Source organism: Sinohyriopsis cumingii, chromosome 1 (assembly GCF_028554795.1).
Source record: "Sinohyriopsis cumingii isolate HCF-2022 chromosome 1, ASM2855479v2, whole genome shotgun sequence".
In the NCBI taxonomy this organism is placed as follows: domain Eukaryota; kingdom Metazoa; phylum Mollusca; class Bivalvia; order Unionida; family Unionidae; genus Sinohyriopsis; species Sinohyriopsis cumingii.
In genome coordinates this window covers 24,576,664-24,597,782 of record NC_142961.1, presented here as the reverse complement: position 1 = coordinate 24,597,782, position 21,119 = coordinate 24,576,664, and the positions used below count along the sequence as shown (strand labels likewise).

The window sequence follows — 21,119 nt, the reverse complement described above, 5'->3', positions numbered from 1 at the left end:
TGTTGTTTTGTTGAGGTGACATCTTTCTTGCTAAAAATTTGAATCCTGGAGGTACTGTGTTTAGGTCTGGGACATCTAGTTTCCTTTTCCCACTTGATGTTTCATTTGGAAGTTTACCCTATATGGACTGGCAAAACTTGGACAGACTCAGAGATCTGGCTTCAATGTTATCAAGTAAATCAGATAGGCAGTTGTCTGTTTCTAACCTATGTCAAAGACAATGTCTTCGTTGTGTGTATGGGTAACAATTAGGGGCGTTTTCTTTATTAGGTTTCACAAGGACATTGTTCAACATAAAGATACAAAAAATTGGGTAGTCCATCGTTGCTGTGAATTTAACCTATATTATGGGTATTATTTGGAGAATATATGATAAAATTGTGAAAGCATGTATATGATAATCATGTACTTAATTGACAGTATTTTATCAATATTCATCAAACATTCAAGTCATTAACATGGAATAAACCTCTTTGTAGGATCAATTATATCAATGAAAAAGATGTACCAGTAATCGCTCAACTGTGTCAAATAAAATACTGGTAAATCAAATAACAATGGATCTACTCCTAAAATCTGATAAAGAACAATGAAGTGTGGTTAAAAAAGTGACCAATAAAACAAAATCTGTATAGCTTCTATTTTTGTTAGGAACAAAAGATGTGCTGTGCATAAGCACAGTACACTATAAGGTATAGATCATATGTACAGTAGACTATAGGGTATAGGCCATAAGTACAGTACACTATAGGGTATAGGTCATATGTACAGTAGACTATAGGGTATAGGCCATAAGGATAGTACACTATAGGGTATAGTTCATAACTATAGTACACTATAGGGTATAGGCCATAAGTACAGTACACTATAGGGTATAGGCCATAAGTACAGTATGATATAAGGTATAGATCATATGTACAGTACACTATAGGGTATAGGCCATAAGTACCATGTACTATAGGGTATATGACATGAGTACAGTACACAATAGGGTATATGCCACAAGTACAGTACACTATAGGGTATAGTCCATAAGGATAGTATACTATAGGGTATAGTTCATAACTATATTACACTATAGGGTATAGGCCATAAGTACAGTATGATATAGGGTATAAGACATAAGTACAGTACTTTTTAGGGTATAGGCCATAAGTGCAGTACACTATAGGGTATAGATCATATGTACAGTAGACTATAGGGTATAGGCCATAAGTACCATGTACTATAGGATATATGACATGAGTACAGTACACTATAGGGTATAGTTCATAACTATAGTACACTATAGGGTATAGGCCATAAGTACAGTATGATATAGGGTATAAGACATAAGTACAGTACTTTATAGGGTATAAGCCATAAGTGCAGTACACTATAGGGTATAGATCATATGTACAGTAGACTATAGGGTATAGGCCATAAGTACCATGTACTATAGGGTATATGACATGAGTACAGTACACTACAGGGTATAGGCCACAAGTACAGTACACTATAGGGTATAGTCCATAAGGATAGTACACTATAGGGTATAGTTCATAACTATAGTACACTATAGCATATAGGCCATAAGTACAGTATGATATAGGGTATAAGACATAAGTACAGTACTTTATAGGGTATAGGCCTTAAGTGCAGTACACTATAGGGTATAGATCATATGTACAGTAGACTATAGGGTATAGGCCATAAGTACCATGTACTATAGGGTATATGACATGAGTACAGTACACTATAGGGTATAAGCCACAAGTACAGTACACTATAGGGTATTAGTCCATAAGGATAGTACACTATAGGGTATAGTTAATAAATATAGTACACTATAGGGTATAGTCTATAAGGATAGTACACTATAGGGTATAGTTCATAAATATAGTACACTATAGGGTATAGGCCATAAGTACAGTACACTGTAGGATATAGGCCATAAGTACAGTATGATATAGGGTATAAGACATAAGTACAGTACTTTATAGGGTAGACACCATAAGTGAAGTACACTATAGGGTATAGGGCATAAGCACAGTACACTATAGGATATAAGACATGAGTAGAGTACACGACAGGGTGGGTATAAACCATAAGTACAGTACACTATAGGGTATAGGACATAAGTACATTATGCTATAGGTTATAGGCCATAAGTACAGTCCACTATAGGGTATAGGCCAAAAGTAGAGTACACTATAGGATATAGGTCATAAGAACAGTAAACTATTAGTGTATAAACCATAAGTACAGTGCACTATAGGGTAAAGACTATAAGTACAGTACACTATAGGGTATAGGCCATATGTACAGCACACTATAGGTTATAGTCCATAAGTACAGTACACAACAGGTTATAGGCCATAAGTACAGTATTCTATAGGCTATAGGCCATAAGAACAGTACACTTTAGGGTATAGGGCATAAGTACAGTATGCTATAGACTATAGGCCATAAGTACAGTACACTATAGGGTATAGGCCTTAGATATAGTACACTATAGGGTATAGAACATAAGCAGAGTACACTATAAGGTATAGGACATAAGCAGAGTACACTACAGAGTATAGACCATAAGTACAGTTTACTATAGGGTATATGACATAATTACAGTACAGTATAGGGTATAGGCTGTAAGTACAGTACACTATTAAGGTATAGGCCATAAGTACAGTAAACTATATGTTGTAGGCCACAAGTTCAGTACACTATAGGTTATAAGCCATAAGTACAGTACTCTGTAGGGTATAGGTCATAAGTACAGTACACTATAGGGTATAGGCCATAAGTACAGCACACTATCGGGTATAAGCCATAAATACAGTGCACTATAGGGTACAGACCATAAGTACAGTGCACTATAGGGTATAGGCCATAAGTACACTGCAATATAGGGTATAGACCATAAGTCATACTGGGCCCATGTATTGTAAAATCTGTGTTTTCTTTTATTTCAAGTTGAAGAAATCAGAAATTACAAGTACATATAAATGGATATAATGTAATTATACAAATTATAATATATTAGTTAATAAAAATTTATTTACACAGTAACTGAATAAGAATTAGTATAGTTATGTGACCCGATTTTGATTTTGCTGATTAAATCTCAAAATCACTGTATTATTGGTGCCTAAAGCATTTTTCAATGAAATAATCCATATAGTCTGAGTATAAATCAAAGCCTAGACTTCCAGGTGCAAAAATATCGACTTGTATGCTAAAAATATGGAAAATGGATGAAAATTGATTTGACAAATAAATTACAATTTAAAGTACAAATACTCAAAGTATCCACTTTGTTGAATCACTGTCATTTTACTATATATACTTAGTCTGAGTATCTTATAAAATTGTATGTTTATGTACATATACAAATTTAGGTTCTTATTAATGTTTGTTTCTCACTATGAACTATTTTTTCCCATCTAGAATTAGACTTGTATGTGACTTTCTTTGCAGTGTGTATAACTATATACTATGAAGGAAAATATGCAAATTACAGAGGTCCACAAGGAGGATTAGTTCCCTGAAATTGTCACTCTCTTTAAATATAGTGGTCACTATTATTATTATTATTATTATTATTGAAAACAAACAATTTAAATTAAAACATGATACTAATCACCACTAAAGGTTTGTATATATATCTATATTTTTTGTATATCCTGGTACATGATTTTATCTAATTTTTGTAATTTTTATTCATGGCTGTAAATTGTACAGAATATCTTTAGTTGTATTTTGCCTGTGCGACCTGAGTTACATTTTGCCTGTGTGACCCGAGTTAGATTTTGTCTATGTGACCTGAGTTAGATTTTGCCTATGTGACCCGAGTTTGATTTTGCCTACGTGACCTGAGTTAGATTTTGCCTATGTGACCTGAGTCTGTTAAGAGCATAATATTACATAGGATCTATAAATAGATGCTTAAGTATGGGTTGACAATTACTAATAACGATCTTAATAATAAGACTTAAGGATGTCTTTGCCTTAATTTTCAATGGTTGATGGGGTTTGGAAGGTTCTTGAAGAATGCAGTAACTTCCCATTGGTTGGGCTAGGTCACATGAATAGGCAAGTTCAAGATAAATTGAGTAGTAAGACCTGTCACATGGGGTATGTTGTGAAATATAGTCATACTAGAAGGTGTACATAAAAAGAGAACTGAGCAACCAGATTCAATCCTATTTTGGAGTCATCCTCATTTTTTGTGTTCCTGTTGTAAGTCTGCAGATGTGTTTTATGCTGTACTTAAATATTATTCAAGAGGAAAAACATTTGTTTGAACTGTTCAGTGAAAATAGAAAGTGTTCATTATTGGGACTAAAACATTACTCAGGAATTGTTGTGAATTATTCAAAGGAATTCTTGACAATGCCATCTTGACAAAGTCAGGATTCTTGGCAGATCAGTGCATTTCCAGTTTTGAAATTTATACAGAACTATTCATTCATTTTGACTTTTAAAGAACTCTGTCAGGATTTTTTGGGATTCACTCCATAATCTGTCAGGATTTTTTGGGATTCACTCCATAATCTGTAAGTTCCTCTCAAATTTTCAGTTATAACATGATAATTAAATTATGTGTCAAGTTTTAGAAAACATGTTCATTTTGCTTCTTTCTGTTACTTGGTTTGTGACTAAATAGTCATAACAAGGGTAAAAAAATTATGAATGAAGAATTTCCAAGAATGATTTCAGCAGTCTGCAAAATTCACATCAACAATATATCTCCATGGCACATGGTTTGATTGCATGCATTGAAACGCAGATTTTGAGTATGGGAATGCAAGCATACTATTAACAAAATACAGAAACTATGTCAAAAATACCTTGTGCTTGATCACTAAAACTAATCAAAGTTTTCAACTGCCTTTTCAACAAATTAAAACTTCATGTACAATATATGTAAATGACAAATTTTCACATACATGAGGAATCTCTGCTGCTCTTGTTCTGTTCACTGCAGCTTTCAAGTTTTCAATGTGGTTGTAACCATATCGACAGAGCTGAAAACCAAGACCCCAATATGGTGGCATGTAGGGTCGTCCAATGGCCTGCAAGAAACAAAAATTGGAAGAAATGACATTAGAAAATTATTAATATGATAAAATAAGCAAATAACCAAATTCTGGAATTCTTCCAAAGAAGTTCAGTTAAAATACGTTCTTAAATTTCATCATGGATTAATTCCTACCATTATATAGTACAAAGCAGGCTTCTAAAAATCCTTTCTATATAAAAAACCCATCAGATGTTTTTATTTTTCACCAACTGCAAACTACTCCTGTTTTAATACATGCTTAAGTGTGAAAGACTTATTGGCAAAATAATTTTCCTATTTTTCTTTCCTATATTTTCACATGTGAAAAATCTATTTTCATATTTTCATATCAAAACTACAAGATTTCCCATCATGCCATGCAATGCTTGATTGTATTTGCCTACAAAAGTTGTACCTGCAGCAACAAAAAGAGTTCTTTGTGAACTAAAACAAATAAATAGAAACTGTCTTTCATTTTAGACATGGAAATTAATCTTTGATAGAGAAATTGGACCAGATGCCATTCACATCTATCACAAATTATTTCTCCTTACCTCCTTGACAATGATGATAAACCCACTGCAATGCATTGCTGAATAGGACTTGCATTGTTTACAGTTAGGGTCGAATAGTTTACAAAATGGCAAATGTAATTTACTGTAACAGATTAGGTCAACCAAATCCAACAGCTTTTGCCACTTGTTCAAATATCACACTTCAGTTATTAAATGATGACATATGTCTGGTATTAACATAGGAATAGAAATTATTTATATGTCATAGTTACGAACATAAATCTTTTTATTTTTTAAAAGAAAAATTAATACCTGAAATTACAAACATGGGGCAGTAATTAGCTTAAGACAGGTATCAAACCAGCTAGAATGTCAGTTAGAATTGCTCTCTAATCCTGGCTGAGTGGATCAGTGATATCATTCAATGACACGGAAGACAGAATCCATACAGATTATTTCTGACATGTCATAGGATGATGTCATCAAACCTGTGAAAGCCAACCATCCATTGGAATAATGACTGACATATTGACCAATCCATCAACTCCAAAACATTTGAACCTGTATGTGAATTACCTAGAAAAAGGAAAGCAGGAGATTCATTATGGAAAATGTGTCAAAGTTAAACACTGCTGATTAAACAAAAACATGTTTTCTTGTACATTTGAGTTCAAATTATAGAGAATCAATGATGCAGACTCACTCATATGGAGTACCTGTCATAATGGAACATAGGGGGAAATGAAAACGTTGCTAAAACTGTATTCTCCATATCCAGTGAAAATGAACCATGTGACACACTGACATGCACCGACTAGTACCAATGCTGCCATGACTACCCTTGAGATGAAACTCTATGTTAGCTTCCTCAAAAGTATTAATACATGCTACAATATGTAGCCCATAAATTTTGACAGGAATTGACTGATAATCCATATACAATACCTCTTGCATCATGTATGGTAGATTTCAATGACAAATTCAATCAACATGCATCAGGTATGGTAGATTTCAATGACAAATTCATTCAACATGCATCAGCTATGGTAGATTTCAATGACAAATTCAATCAACATGCATCAGGTATGGTAGATTTCAATGACAAATTCATTCAACATGCATCAGGTATGGTAGATTTCGATGACAAATTCATTGAACATGATCATGTATTGTAGATTTCAATCAATAATGTCCATCAATCACTGGTTTCAACTGTATGAACCTGGATATAGAAATTGGCAATGCCATCATCATCAACACTTTGAACAACATGCTGACCTGTTAAGTTATTGTTCTGGCTGCATTTTCTCTATGGAGCTGTAATTAATGTCTTTGTCTTTTTTACTTCAACAGATCTTACTTTGGCCTTCAATCACATGCATTTTGTGAAGGTGACCAATGATTATAAAGTAACTGATACTTTGGCCTTCAATTGCATGCATTTCTTGAAGGTGACAGATGATTATAAAATAACTCTACTTTGGCCTTTAATTGCATGCATTTTTTGTAGATGACAGATGATTATAATATTTTCAATGGGCTGGAATTCACCCACTCACCATGCAACTAGTTACTTGTAAACAAGGTAGTGGTAAGTGTCTAGGCATTACATGATAACAACAACAACACTTTCCAGGACACAATCAATTTTGAAGCTTTTCAAATACCAAATTGCATATTCCAGAAACTGTGTTAGGGTTGCCAGCCTAAGCAGGTTGTGCAGAGACCATTTTATAACAACCAATTTGCCCCTTTGTAACTATTACCAAATATTCATTTTCCTGAAATAGGAAAAACTTGGAGCATAATCCCTTTCAAGGTTACCCAGCAGAGGTTCATAATCTCCATGCAAACAGAAAGGGCATGTGTCCTTCCTGTTCAGCTCAGGTATGCTAACACTGACATGTTGTTGGAGGAGACCATCATACAGTGCCCCTTTATGTGGTTGCTGTACATCTGTAGGGCTAAAATGAATGCCCTCATATCCAAATTGATTATGTTTAGGGTATATTCTCCCTTAAACCATGAACACTAAAAATCTCACCCACCTGGCTTCAAGTAATAGGTAGGAGTAGCGTTTGGGGACAAGCATGCAGGCTCTGGTCAGAAATTGGTCTTAATTTTCCAATAACTTGGTGGTGAAAATCCATTCCAAGAGAAACAGGAGATGACAAAGAATTTATGTGCAGTTTTCGGATCACAAGTGATGCCTTCCAGGGGAAATAGTTCTGGTTCCCTGAAGGGATAGGTACAGACAAGTCAACAACAAAGTCTTCTGTCTACTCTGTCCAGTGGAACAGTCCAATCCCAAACTCATGAGGAAATTCACCTCCACATGTGAAATCCTGAGATGTAACTAGCTACAGTTTCTACAGGTTTGTGTAAAGCCCAACCAGACCTCTATGGACTGGCAGCAAGACATATCTTATCTTAGGAACTCTACAAGGCCAATGTGGGTTAACCAGTTATTAAAATACTAAAAATAGCTCAACAGTTAGATTTAGGTAGATAGTAACTACTTCCAGAACTTAACCAAAATGTAAAATTAATGTACATGTGCAAAGTTAGTCCCCTTCTTCCCAAGTCTTTGACTCTTGGTACTATGTAACCTACTTCAAAATTGATGCTTATGATGTAGGAAGAAAGAATTGTTAAAACGTTGTCAGGGGTTATATGTATGCCATTATTTGTGACACACGGATGCCGACACTGACAACAATGCCAGGAGTATAGCAATAACTCCTATACTTTGTAGACTTGGGCTTAATGTGTTTAAATTTGTAATAGAAATCTGAGCTATTGTTAGCCAAAAAGAAATACAAACTGTAAGCCAAAAAGAAATACAAACTAAGACAAAATGAAATACAAACAGTAAGTCAAAAAGAAATACAAACTCTAAAGCCAAAAAGAAATACAAACCATAAAGCCAAAAAGAAATTCAAACAGTAAGCCAAAAAGAAATACAAACTGTAAGCCATAAGAAATACAAACTGTATGCCAAAAGAAATGCAAACTGAAAGCCAAAAGAAATACAAACTGTAAAGCCAAAGAGAAATACAAACTGTAAAGCCAAAAAGAAATACAAACTGTAAAACCAAAAGGAAATTCAAACTGTAAGCCAAAAAGAAATACAAACTGTATGCCAAAAGAAATGCAAACTGTAAGCCAAAAAGAAATACAAACTGTAAGCCAAAAGGAAATACAAACTGTAAGCCAAAAGAAATACAAACTGTAAAGGCACAAGAAATACAAACTGTATGCCAAAAAGAAATACAAACTGTAAGCCAAAGAAAGGTACAAACTGAATTTGCTACCAGGCAAACTGTGCAATGGTATCAAAAAGAAAAAACAATGATGTTTCATCCAAATATCCTTATTCACCTAAACAATTCCAGACCTTCAGTTCAAAGTTTGCATATTTTATAAATTTTTCATAATTAATCAACAAAATACATGAGCAAATTATATTTGGGAAACGTACAAAAGCATTTATTAAAACAAATCATATAGCAATGCAAGAATCATGAGCATTGTGTAAAAAATGTATTTTGAGCTTGATAACCAAACTCTTGGGTGCTCAAAAACTGTTATGAAGAGGATACCCTTATTGTCTCATTATGAAGAGGAAATAATAATTTTAAGTATACCATATTGTCTCATGAAGAGTGTGTAATACTTTTAAGAATACCATGTCTCAGTATGAAGAGGATTTGATACTTTTAAGTATACCATATTGTCTCAGTATGAAGAGGATTTTAATCTTTTTTAAGTATAATATATTGTCTCATGAAGAGTATGTGATACTTTTAAGTATACCCTATTGTCTCAGTATGAAGAGGATTTTATACTTTTAAGTTTACCATATTGTCTCATGAAGAGTTTGTAATACTTTTAAGTATTCCATATTGTCTCAGTATGAAGAGGATTTTATACTTTTAAGTATACCATATTGTCTCATGATGAGTTTGTAATACTTTTAAGTATACCATAATGTCTCAGTATGAAGAGGATTTTATACTTTTAAGTATACCATATTGTCTCAGGAAGAGTTTATAATACTTTTAAGTATACCTTATTGTCTCAATAAGAGGATGTAATACTACAAACTAAATTATACTGTCTCATGAAGATGCAATATTTTCAAGTATACCATATTGTCTAACAAAGAGGTGTATTGCTTTTAAATAAACTGCCTTACTTCTGTGTACTGCTGTACCACATTTTCTGGTTCTGGGCCAAGGAAAATGTAGAAGTCCAGTATGCCACCAATTGTTCTGTAAGTGAGCATCGGAAGAGGTGAGAAGGTATAATCTGTAAATTACAGAAATAATTATATCAAATACTGACCTAGTTTATCAAAAACCACCATAAAGTTATGCTGAGCCTATGGGAAATCTTATAAAAATTTAACATCTTATGACTACATATAAACTTCATATGTACTACAAATAAACTTGATGTCTACTACACGTAAGCTTCTTATGTACTACATATAAATTTCTAATGTACTACATATAAACCTCACATGTACTACATATAAACTTATGTACTGAATATGAACTTCACATGTACTACATATAAACTTCTTATGTACTACACATAAACTGCACATGTACTATATATAAACTTCTTATATACTACATATAAACTGCACATGTACTATATTTAAACTTCTTATGTACTGCATATAAACTTCACATGTACTACATATAAACTTCTTATGTTCTACAGATAAACTTCACATGTACTACATAAAACTTCTTTGGTACTGTATATAAACTTAACATGTACTACATATAAATCTTGCATGTACTACATATAAACTTTACATGTACTACATATAAATTTCACTTGTACTACATATAAACTACATATGTACTACATATAAACTTCACAGGTACTACATATAAACTTCACATGTACTACATACAAACTTCACATGTACTACATATAAACATCATATGTAATACATATAAACTTCTTATGTACCGCATATAAACTTCATATGTACTACATAGAAACTGCAAGTGCCCTCTGATACAAAACAAAAAATATCAGCAATTAAATATGGCACACTACTAGTTTATATTGACAAGTGGTCTTATGGTCTAGATAAAGCCAAGCATTACTATAAATATCCAATAGTTTCCCTACAATTCATATTGCATATACAATGTCATCAAAATCAATATGGTTCTCACAAATGTATATCTACTTCTTATTGATGAATTCTGCTACATTTTGACAGTAAAGCAAAGAAAATCAACTTCCTTCATATAAAGGATGCCTTATAGAGCTGTAGGATGGGAAGTAGTACAATTGCAATAACAGTTAAATCCAGGAATATCTGTGCATTTAATTCATCCTCCATGAAATGTCCTTGTCCAAAAGGCTACATCATGTTTCTTTTCATGAATCTTTGACATTATGTTTCTATTTCAATACAATGCAAGAATTATTTTGTGATGTGCAAATTTGCTCAGCCAGCAACCAGATTCAACATGGGGGATTATGGTTCCTTTGTTATTTTGATATTCAAGAGGACATATTTACTATCAGTGGTGTTGTATTCATTCCAAATTTCAAGGAGTAAAGGAGTAATTTATCTTCCATGACTCTAATATTCAGATTCAATAATTAATAGTATTTTTTTTAAAGCAATTTAACTTCAGGCACTATATCTTTGACTATAATTAGAGCTCAACATTCAAAAGATTTGGTGTAATAACTCAGTTGAAGAATGAGCTAATACTTATTGATATAATTAATACAGTGGATTTATGAAAATATTGAGGTAGTGTAAGTAAAATGTAATGTCCACATTATCAGTTATTCAAGAGAACTTTGGACACCTGTTCAAAACAAATGATTTTAGGTAATCCAAGATGGCTACCCAAGTCGACTAAGTTGAACACAATGGATATATCTAAAATTCAGATGACATGTCATTTACTGTACTGGCACAGAATAGAAGTGATCCATCAATGTTAACATCTGGATATGACCTTATGAATTCAAAATGGAAGATCTCTGTTCTTGTGCTTGATTACCTTCAGTCCAACTCTGTTTGAAATATAACAACAAATCCTAAAGAAAAAATAACACTTTGTTTTTAAATTTTTATCATGGATCAAGACTCTACCAATCTATTGTATTTGATTCAAGATACCTCACTAGAAGACTCAACCAATCTATTGTATTTGATTCAAGATACCTCACTAGAAGATTCTACCAATCTATTGTATTTGATTCAAGATACCTCACTAAAAGATTCTACCAATCTATTGTATTCAAGATACCTCACTAGAAGACTCTATCAATCTATTGTATTTGATTCAAGATATCTCACTAGAAGACTCTACCAATCTATTGTATTTGATTCAAGATACCTCACTAGAAGACTCTATCAATCTATTGTATTTGATTCAAGATACCTCACTAGAAGACTCTATCAATCTATTGTATTTGATTCAAGATATCCTACTAGAAGACTCTATCAATCTATTGTATTTGATTCAAGATATCTCACTAGAAGGCAGCTGCTTCTCAGGAGTTTCTAAAAGTGAAATTTACACTACTCCCACAAAACAATTGTCAAATATTGATGATGATGATTACAGACTAAAGTACAATACAAACTCTATAACTGTTTGTAACATAAAGCTTATATCAGAATGGCAGAACATGCTGATCTCAAGATACATTCAAGGAACTGATAACAGGCATAATTATGGTTTGATCTTCAAAATCCTGAATCCACCAGAAAATCTGCAGTCCTACAAAGTTACAGTGACTCTTTATATATAGTTCCAAAAATACTTTACTTATTCGGATGCCTAACCAAAAAAGAATAGGCAGAAACTAACTTTCATCTATTTGCCAAAAAAAATTCTGTAAAAAGGTATCAATTGGCAACAGTCAGAACATTTTGCATGCCAGTAGCACCCCAAACCAGTCTTTGCTAACATCCAGTGGGTCTACTGTTAATTTAACAGAGGGCAATGAACAGCTCTCACCCACTGGGAATTCAGACTCAGAAATAAATGGTGATACACCAATTAATAACTCTGGTGAAATTCACCTAACCTCTTCCTCCCTTCCCAAAAGAGAAACTGAAAACCACAGTGTTGAGGAAATTCCAGCTGAGCTTGCTAGAGAAAGCAATAAAAATGAATTGCTCCCCAAGGCCATCACAAAGGATGAGGAATATCATGGTTCATATACTGATAGAGAAGATATTAATTCAGATACTCCATATCATTCATCTGCAAACCATTAAGACTTAGATGTCTTTCAAACAATCAGTGGCATAAGCAAAAAGGATCAAAATTTGCCATCTGAACATCCATTATCTTTTTCCAAAACTAGATGAAATCAAATTACTTCTTTTAGGAAACAAATTCAGTAATTGATATTTTTACTTTCAGTGAAACATTCTTACGTAATCTTAACTTAAGGTTAAGGCATATCATGTGAATTGATGTGCAAAATTTTTTTGTCTCAACTGTACCCACCATACTCCAGTCCCTTTTAAAGTGGATCTTAAAGGTGTCAATATGTCAAATTCAATAGCAATACAGTTTTCACCATCAGCAAAGTGGGTTGATGAAATTTGTTTGACCAATGGTGGGAAAAGTATTTGTGTTATCACAGCAGAAATGGAATATCTTGATCAATTTGCCTGTGAATTAAAGCTATCTCTGAAGAAGAAAAGTTTGTCTGTGAGAAGAGATATGAGTTACATCCCTTTTCATTAGGGTCAGGGGTAAGTCAATAATAAAAACTTCTCTGTAAAGGCAGGTGAATGTTTGGTCTATGTATAGGGGGTGCTCACCAGTTATTATGTACTTTTGAGAGAGTGGCATATGTAAGGTGAAGTTGTTTGAATTTGAAACATGCACAGTGCACATAATGTTGGCATACCTTTGTGCTGCTTTGATGCAATGTGGCTGACATTTCTTGGATATTGTACTTGTAAAAATTGTACATGATCTAAACTAACTGCTAACTGAAATGACTGCCCCCTTGTGCTAAAAAGTCATCCTGAATTAGTCTAAAGTACACTATCCTTAGCAGCTATTAAAATAGAGAAAATGAATTTAGCCAGACTAGACAATACCAGCGTCTGAAAGTGCAATGAATGAATTACCAAATATATAAAATGTAAAAAAAGTTATCGGCTCTTTTTTTATACAATTTACCTCTGAATTCAGGATGTAAAAATGGCCAGGTGGAACTAGCATTTTTTTTTAAAGGTGCACATCTGGTGAAAGGCCAAGCATATACTCTAAAACCCATATTACTCCCATCAATTATACACCAAAAAATAGGGAATTAGAGGTTCTTTGAACAATACCTAAGTTATACAAGGTCTTTCTTAAATTTCTAGTATAATCGGTGAGGAAACCTGGGGACACTCTTTTTGTTTAAAATTCTAACCCTATGCAAAATATGAAACTGTAGAGTGCCACATGAACCACAAAGAATAGCAATATACAGCTTCTTCTGATTTCCTATTATCCCTGCCTGTCACATAAGCCAACTGTTGTTTGCAAGTTGAGCAGCTTGCTAATCTAGATGTTAATTTTCTGTTATGAGTGAAAGACAACAAGCATTATAAAATTTAACAAATAACTTATTTCCCTAAAATACAAAGAGAAAAAAGGAAAAAAGAACTTATGGTATTGCAAATTAACTCCCAAAATAATCCAAGAATTACAGACAAGAGTCATAGCAATTTAAAGTCCTTAATAAAACTCAGTACAAGTCCAGAATAAATCCAAAACTGGCAATGATGTGTCTGTTATAGCTCTTATTGTGCTGATGTACCAACAGTCTTTCATTGAATCACAGAAATATCATTCCAGGTTTGAATACACTATAAATTCCAGTGAATGTCTTTATCTATGAATTTTATCAGAGCAATTTTGCATTTCCAGAAAAATAATCACTTGATTCAATAATTTGAAGAAAGATTCCAGCCCAAAACTAAAAAAAAAAGAAATACTGGACACAACTTACAACTTGAATCTGCTAAAACTTAAAACATGAACGACCAAGTCCTCATAGTTGCAAAATAATATAGTTCTCTACTTTACCTCAGGTCACAATTAGCATTTTCTATTTAAAAAAATGTACCTGATGGAAAATAATCTTCAAGAATGATCCTGATGTTTACAAAACAATAACCTGGATTATGTATAATTTCACTTAGGAAAGTACAAAACCTTGGCCCAGATAATCATATTTACTTCTTCTATTAATAATAAAACTGATTTTAAACCCATACATATAAAGAATAATTTAGCCTTGCAGTAGTTGTTTACAATGAATAAAATTAAAAAAGTCAATTTCGGTCAAGCAGAAATGAACTAAATTTTGGACAAGGTCAAGTCCAACATACAATGTTACATTACAATAGCATGTAATGAGAAAGAAAAAACATAACTAACAAATATTGCCTATCATGTGCTGAAAAATGGCATTAAAACTCCAATACAACCATAGCAATAATATAATATAAAAATTCATTCTTATATAATAACAGTAGATATTAAATACATAAATACAGCAAAATGTTATGTTGTGGGGCTGGGAGTTTACCAGTATCTTACTTATCGGGTCATGTATAATGCAACCAATCACTAATGTTATTGTAAAACATAGTTTGGGACTCCAGAAAGGAACCGATAGATACAACTATGAATGGACATTTTTTAAAGTAAATTATGTTTCTCCATAAATGTCCATTCTTATTAACAATAGGAGATTACTCTCTGTTACCTCTAAATCCAGACCTCCCTATTCCCCTTACTTCCATTAAGTGTACATCTGTATCCCAGATGTAACCAGTTTAAGCTTGGACAACACCTGTAACAGCATGCTTGAATTTGCAGGGAATTTTGGGATGGGTTGATAGTAATGTGATTCGTTAAGTATTTTTGGAGACAGAACTTTCAAACAAATGTTCTCCCTCTGTCAAATACATTACCCAATAACATTTACTTTAGGAGAATAGGTAAATGGAAGATGAAATGCTTGAGCATCTGACCTCTATTCATGTTACCCATTAGGAACTATACTTGTGGGAGCCTGCATGTGACTATTGCCTTCTGTTCAAACACTTCCTTGGTGAATCAAGCAAAAGCTGCAAGGATAAGCCTAGGGTTGTCTCAGCTAATGGTATGGTAACAGTCTCAATAGCTACCAATAGGTCAAAAAGATTCAGTTCTCTCCTTTGTGAGGCCATAAAAACTGGAGAAATCAGAAATGGCATGCCAGTTAAAAGACTCAACTATGTCTCAAATTTAGACATTACATTTGAAGAACAAGCTCATCAAGACTACCCATATTTTGTGAGCTGAAGTCTTCTCAAGTTGTACCTGATCGACAATTGGGGTTATGTTTTGCTTTCTTGATTTAGCTGGTAGAAAGAGCCTTTGACAGCTACAGCATAATTCTCTAAGCACCTCAGACAGCATCCGAGGGTACATACCAGGTCCTGCATTTGCACCACTCTACTGATTGATCAAGAAGAGACAACATATTTATTTGTTGACTGTCTAGTTGACCAGAATAAAGATCCAAGGTGAGCATGCATCATCTGGATACAGCTCTGTCCAAGTAGACAGGTCCTTATTGTATCCATATCATTTCCTCCATAATGTCTAAATATGTCTGATATCATGGAGTGGAATCCCTTGATTGTGATACGTGTTAGCTTCTTGTCTTTAAAGAGAAAGTGAAAGAGGTTAGCCAGTTGGTGAATTGAGACATAAAATGTTGTGACATCTTTAATGTGACATCAGTCATTGAAAATATGCCACTTACCCTTTTGTGCCTTTATAATGGATGACCATCTAGCTGTTGTGATCCTCTCCACAACTAAAGTGCTGAACTTCTTTCACACACAGTATCACTAACAAGAACCAGGCATAGAGAGGCATTTCTCTGGGTGTGGATGGAATACTGGCTACATCAACTGCTTCATCAGATCACTGATCCATGATCTGTCCCAATCAGAACTATTTTGTAAGTAATGCCCCTCATGTTCTGGATTAGTTGTTGTATCAGAACCATTGGAGGGAAGGTACATGCCTATAGTCTCTGACTGAAAGGGCACTGCCAGCCCAACACGTTGGATCAGTGATGCCCCTCATGTTCTGGATTAGTTGTTGTATCAGAACCATTGGAGGGAAGGTACATGCCTATAGTCTCTGACTGAAAGGGCACTGCCAGCCCAACACGTTGGATCAGTGAATGAAGACCAAGGTGGGAAAGTATTTTGTTCTGCCTCAATGCAAACAGGTCTTGCATCATTCTGCACCATAGGTCACAGACTCAGTGGAAGATTGACAGATGGAGACCATTCCTTTTGATGTAATTGGCCTGTCCTTGATAAAGATTTGGCTAGGACATTGAGCCTGCCCAGGATGGGATGAATGGGATAGTATTCCATGACTTAATTGTCTGACATTATCAAAATGGTTTTCTTTTGGATATCATGAATAGGAGGCAAGATAGTGGCCTTCGTTTCCAGGAGACTGATCTGAAAAGCAATTCTTGCAGTTGCAGTGTCCACTTGCTGCTCACCATCATAAAGTTCAGTAGTAAGTGTATCCCCAACCTTACAAACTGGTGTCTGCACAGATTGTGAGTCTGATTGTGTGGCTTGAAAGGTATTCCAGCTGCTAGCCAATCCATGTCATACCACTGAAGATAAAACAAGGGTTAATGACCGGAGTTTGAGCACCAGTGAGCCAGACAAGCCATCTGCAGATGGCACATGTACAGGTGACCAAGGTATAACACGTTCCACTGGTGCATTTAGCAGATCAAGAAGTTGAAGAAGCTCTTGCATTGAAATGAACTTCCTAGAGGATGTCTTCTCCAATGCTCAAATGATGTTTGGGAGGAAAGCAACTCAGGTTGATAAGAGTTAGAAACTCCATGCCTATATGAATAAAGTGGTGGGATGGGACAAGACCCAACTTCTCCATACTGACTATCCCCATAAACTGTGAATGAGGTAGAGAATGTTGTTCATATTGGGAACCAAACTTAAACTGACTGTTTTTGATGAATATCACTCTTGTATATGAATCTGGAGGAGGATATTTAGAAGTGCAGTCCATGCCCAGACTAAGGCCAAATGGGAGAGTGCAGAATTGGTACACTGCTCCAAAGTGAATACATATATGGTCAAGACTGATCATGTATTCACTGCATCAAACAAAACTTGCCATCTCCATCTTGAATTTCAAGGCAGTAATAAACCGACTGAGGCTACTTGGGTCTATGACTAGTTACAATTTTTCATTGGATTATGGAACTACAATGAGTCTGAAATAGTAACCCAGTCAGTCTGGTTTTCACTGACCACTTTACAACCAAAAGCTCCTTCCATAAGACATCTATCTTTGTTAGATCAAAGGGGGATGATGAAGAGGTGGTGGGATGAACAAGGTACACAGACACTCTACAATGACTAACCAATTTTGTCCAAAAATAGGTTGATCCAAGTCTGGAAAAACAGAATAAGTCTTATGAACACAGAAGAGTTACTAGTGGGCAGGAGAGACAAGAATTCATGAAGAGTTGATGGGATGCGTGGCTGCAGAGAAACCTCATTTTCTCTCCCCCAGCCCTAGCCTGCCTGCATAAGTTAGGGACATATGGCCACCAATAACTCACATGCCCACAAAAAGGTTGCTGTTGTTGAGAATTACATCTAAGATCTTTCTGACATTGATCCTTCCATCTCTAGTACACTCCTTGATGGGCAACTCTTGTGCTGATTGCTTTCTTACCCCTCAGTTCCTTCTCCTTCTAAAATGAAAACAACCAAAGGGAAGGGAGTGTAGTGTCACTGCATTAAAGGGTCTCAGAGAAGAAGACCATAATAGTTTGTCTATTCTTATTAAATTTATGTTACAAGATGCCCTTGGGGTGTTTGCCAGTGTGTTATGATCACTTTGTTGATGTGGCCTACCTGATCTCAATAATGGTGACTTCCACAATTCTCAGTTAAGCAAGAGATTGCACAAAATGACAGGTCAAGGAAGGAGGAAGTTAACACACAATCATCCTAACCTATTCAGATATAGAGTTAAACACTTATCTGTCCAGTTTATAACAGACAGGAGCAGACATGCTAATGTCATTACTTTCTTTGAGGGGCCCTGAGTGGCCAAGTGGTCTAAAGCGCTCACCGTTCCGGATCACTGCCATCTCACCTCTGTCTACGTGGGTTCGAGTCCAAGTCTCGGCTAGCATGGGTACGTGGGAAAGCCTGCCAGTAGCTTCTCGTGGGTCGGTGGTTCTTCCCTGGATTTTCCAGGGTTCTTCCTCCACCAGTTATACTGGCTGCCATGCATAGCCTATCTTGTGCTGAAAAATGGCGTTAAACCCTAGAACAGCAACAACTTTCTTTGATAAGGTTATTAACAATGCTATTAGGTGTATCAAAAAGATAAACATTGACACGTGATTTGTACCAGTGTTGTGAGAAAGTTGCAGGCATCTAATTCACCCCAAAATATTCCCTCATATTATCAAGGTCACAGATTGCAGGCAACTAACTCATCCCTCAAAAAGGCCCTGAGATCACCATGGTCATGGATTGCAGACAACTTACTCACATATAAAAGGCCCTCAAATTACCAAGGTTGCAGACTGCAGGCAACTAACTCACTTTAAAAAGACCCTCAAATTAGCCAAGTCAAAGATTGCAGGCAACTAACACATCAGAGAAGGGAATCAAAGTTGCAGGCTTAATCTGAGAGACACCTGGTAATTTGGTCAATCTCTGACAACCGTAGCCAGATTATGAATGAAAGCTGTTTATCATCATCATCTACGTCCTTCAACATATTGACACTGTGCACTTTGTTGACTTCCAGTGCAGAAGGCATTCCAATGGAGGCAAAATCCTTTACTTTTCTTAGTTGCCCACTTGAAACTATGTCCTTTCCATGGTTGGATTGAAATTATCAGTCTTTTTCATCCATTGCTGACTGGAGGATTGTGCTCCTCCTGTATATTCTGCATCCAGGGGTTCTGCATTCCATACGGTGATGGTGATCCTGAATTGTGTAAAAGATTCTACTTGTCAGACATGTTAGTAGGACCAGCTGAGTTATGTCCAGCATAGAGCATGGTCTGACTGAGGAATGCTGGTCCAGCACATATTGTTATGTCAGGCTCTATGCCTAGATAGACAGATCCAAATGTGACGTGATATAGTCAGTTGATCATGTCATCTGGCTGGCTGGTCTTTCCAGCTTGCATGCTAAGCACAGAACACTATTGCTGTTGGAAATGTCATGCAACACATTGTTCATCAGTCCAAGATGATAAATTCATGACCACCAAAACTGTACAGCAATTGTCCGGAACAGCTAGTCCAATTGGTCAGCAGCTTGGACAGCAATGGCAAATGATATTATTTGCATGCCAATGTGGCCAGCAATATCAGCATTACACACCAGCTTCAACATTTCTAATTCCATGCATTGGTGTGGACAGAAACTTATGGACTTATGCCGAACAGGCTGCTAATTTTGTTGAAAAAGCATACTAGTTTCTTCCAACCTACTTTCTCACATTCCAGATGACAGAGATTGCTGTTGTATGTATATGATTCCAATATCATTTAAGTGGAATTGCTTGACATGGCTAAAACTGGATCTGAAATGATCATTACCTTGGGTGCTGTTTCACTTATCGTCATGGGAGGTGGAGGTGGCATCTCAATACCCCACATAAAACTGTCAAACACTTCTGAATTAATATGAATGCATAGTAATTCATCTTTGGCCTTCAAAATGTCTTTTCAGATTTTTGGACCAAATATATTCTGCTAAGATGTGAACACATGCTACATGTGTGTGAGGAAGAACATTCTGAACAGGCTGTGGTTGTAAATCTCATGGTTGTCTCCCACAAGTTAAAGTATATCAGTACTTCTTGCTCTTGATTGACATCCATGTCATGAAAGTGAGAAGAAAAAAAAGAAACAGGTGCATACAATCAGTATATGAATTGTTCAAAAAAGGTGAAATCATGTTACTGAGATGACCTAGGAAGTGGACTCTCCAGTGTCAGTTAGAGCCTCCGCCTTATACGCGGGAGGTCACAATTTCAAACCCTGGCTAAGTCATACAAATGACTTACAAAAATGGTACTAGCAGCTACCTTGCTTAGTGCTCAGCATTAAGAGGTTAGTGTTAGGACTGGTCAGCCTGATATCAGGATAATGTGACTGGGTGGACATGTCTGCATCACTATAAATTGCCACACTGCAGATACTGTAGCAATATGACTGGAAAATTGTTAAACCTACATTAAAAATCCAAATCAACCACACACACCAAAGAAGTGCAAAATAAACAAAATGTAACAGTAACAGTGCAATACACTGGTAAAAAATGTAATGTTCAGTATTACAATAATAACTTGTAAAAGAAATGTCTGCACTTGCAAAAAACACATATATTGCATAAACCAGTTGTACTAACATTTTGACTATTATACTACAAAAATTAAATAATGGATGCTCAAAA

General features: G+C 35.1%; 1 protein-coding gene across 3 annotated transcripts in view; it reads right to left on the bottom strand.

Annotated features, from left to right (window-relative positions):
• LOC149806562 (maltase-glucoamylase-like) overlaps positions 1-21,119 on the bottom strand; it is a 353,277-nt gene that overhangs the window by 186,454 nt on the left and 145,704 nt on the right. For all 3 annotated transcript variants that reach the window (XM_089954672.1, XM_089954663.1, XM_089954683.1), the window contains 2 exons: positions 9,755-9,867; positions 4,929-5,054 (listed from right to left, as the gene is read on the bottom strand). In XM_089954672.1, the coding sequence (XP_089810798.1) occupies positions 4,929-5,054; positions 9,755-9,867 (239 nt within the window). The remainder of the gene's footprint in view (positions 1-4,928; positions 5,055-9,754; positions 9,868-21,119) is intronic.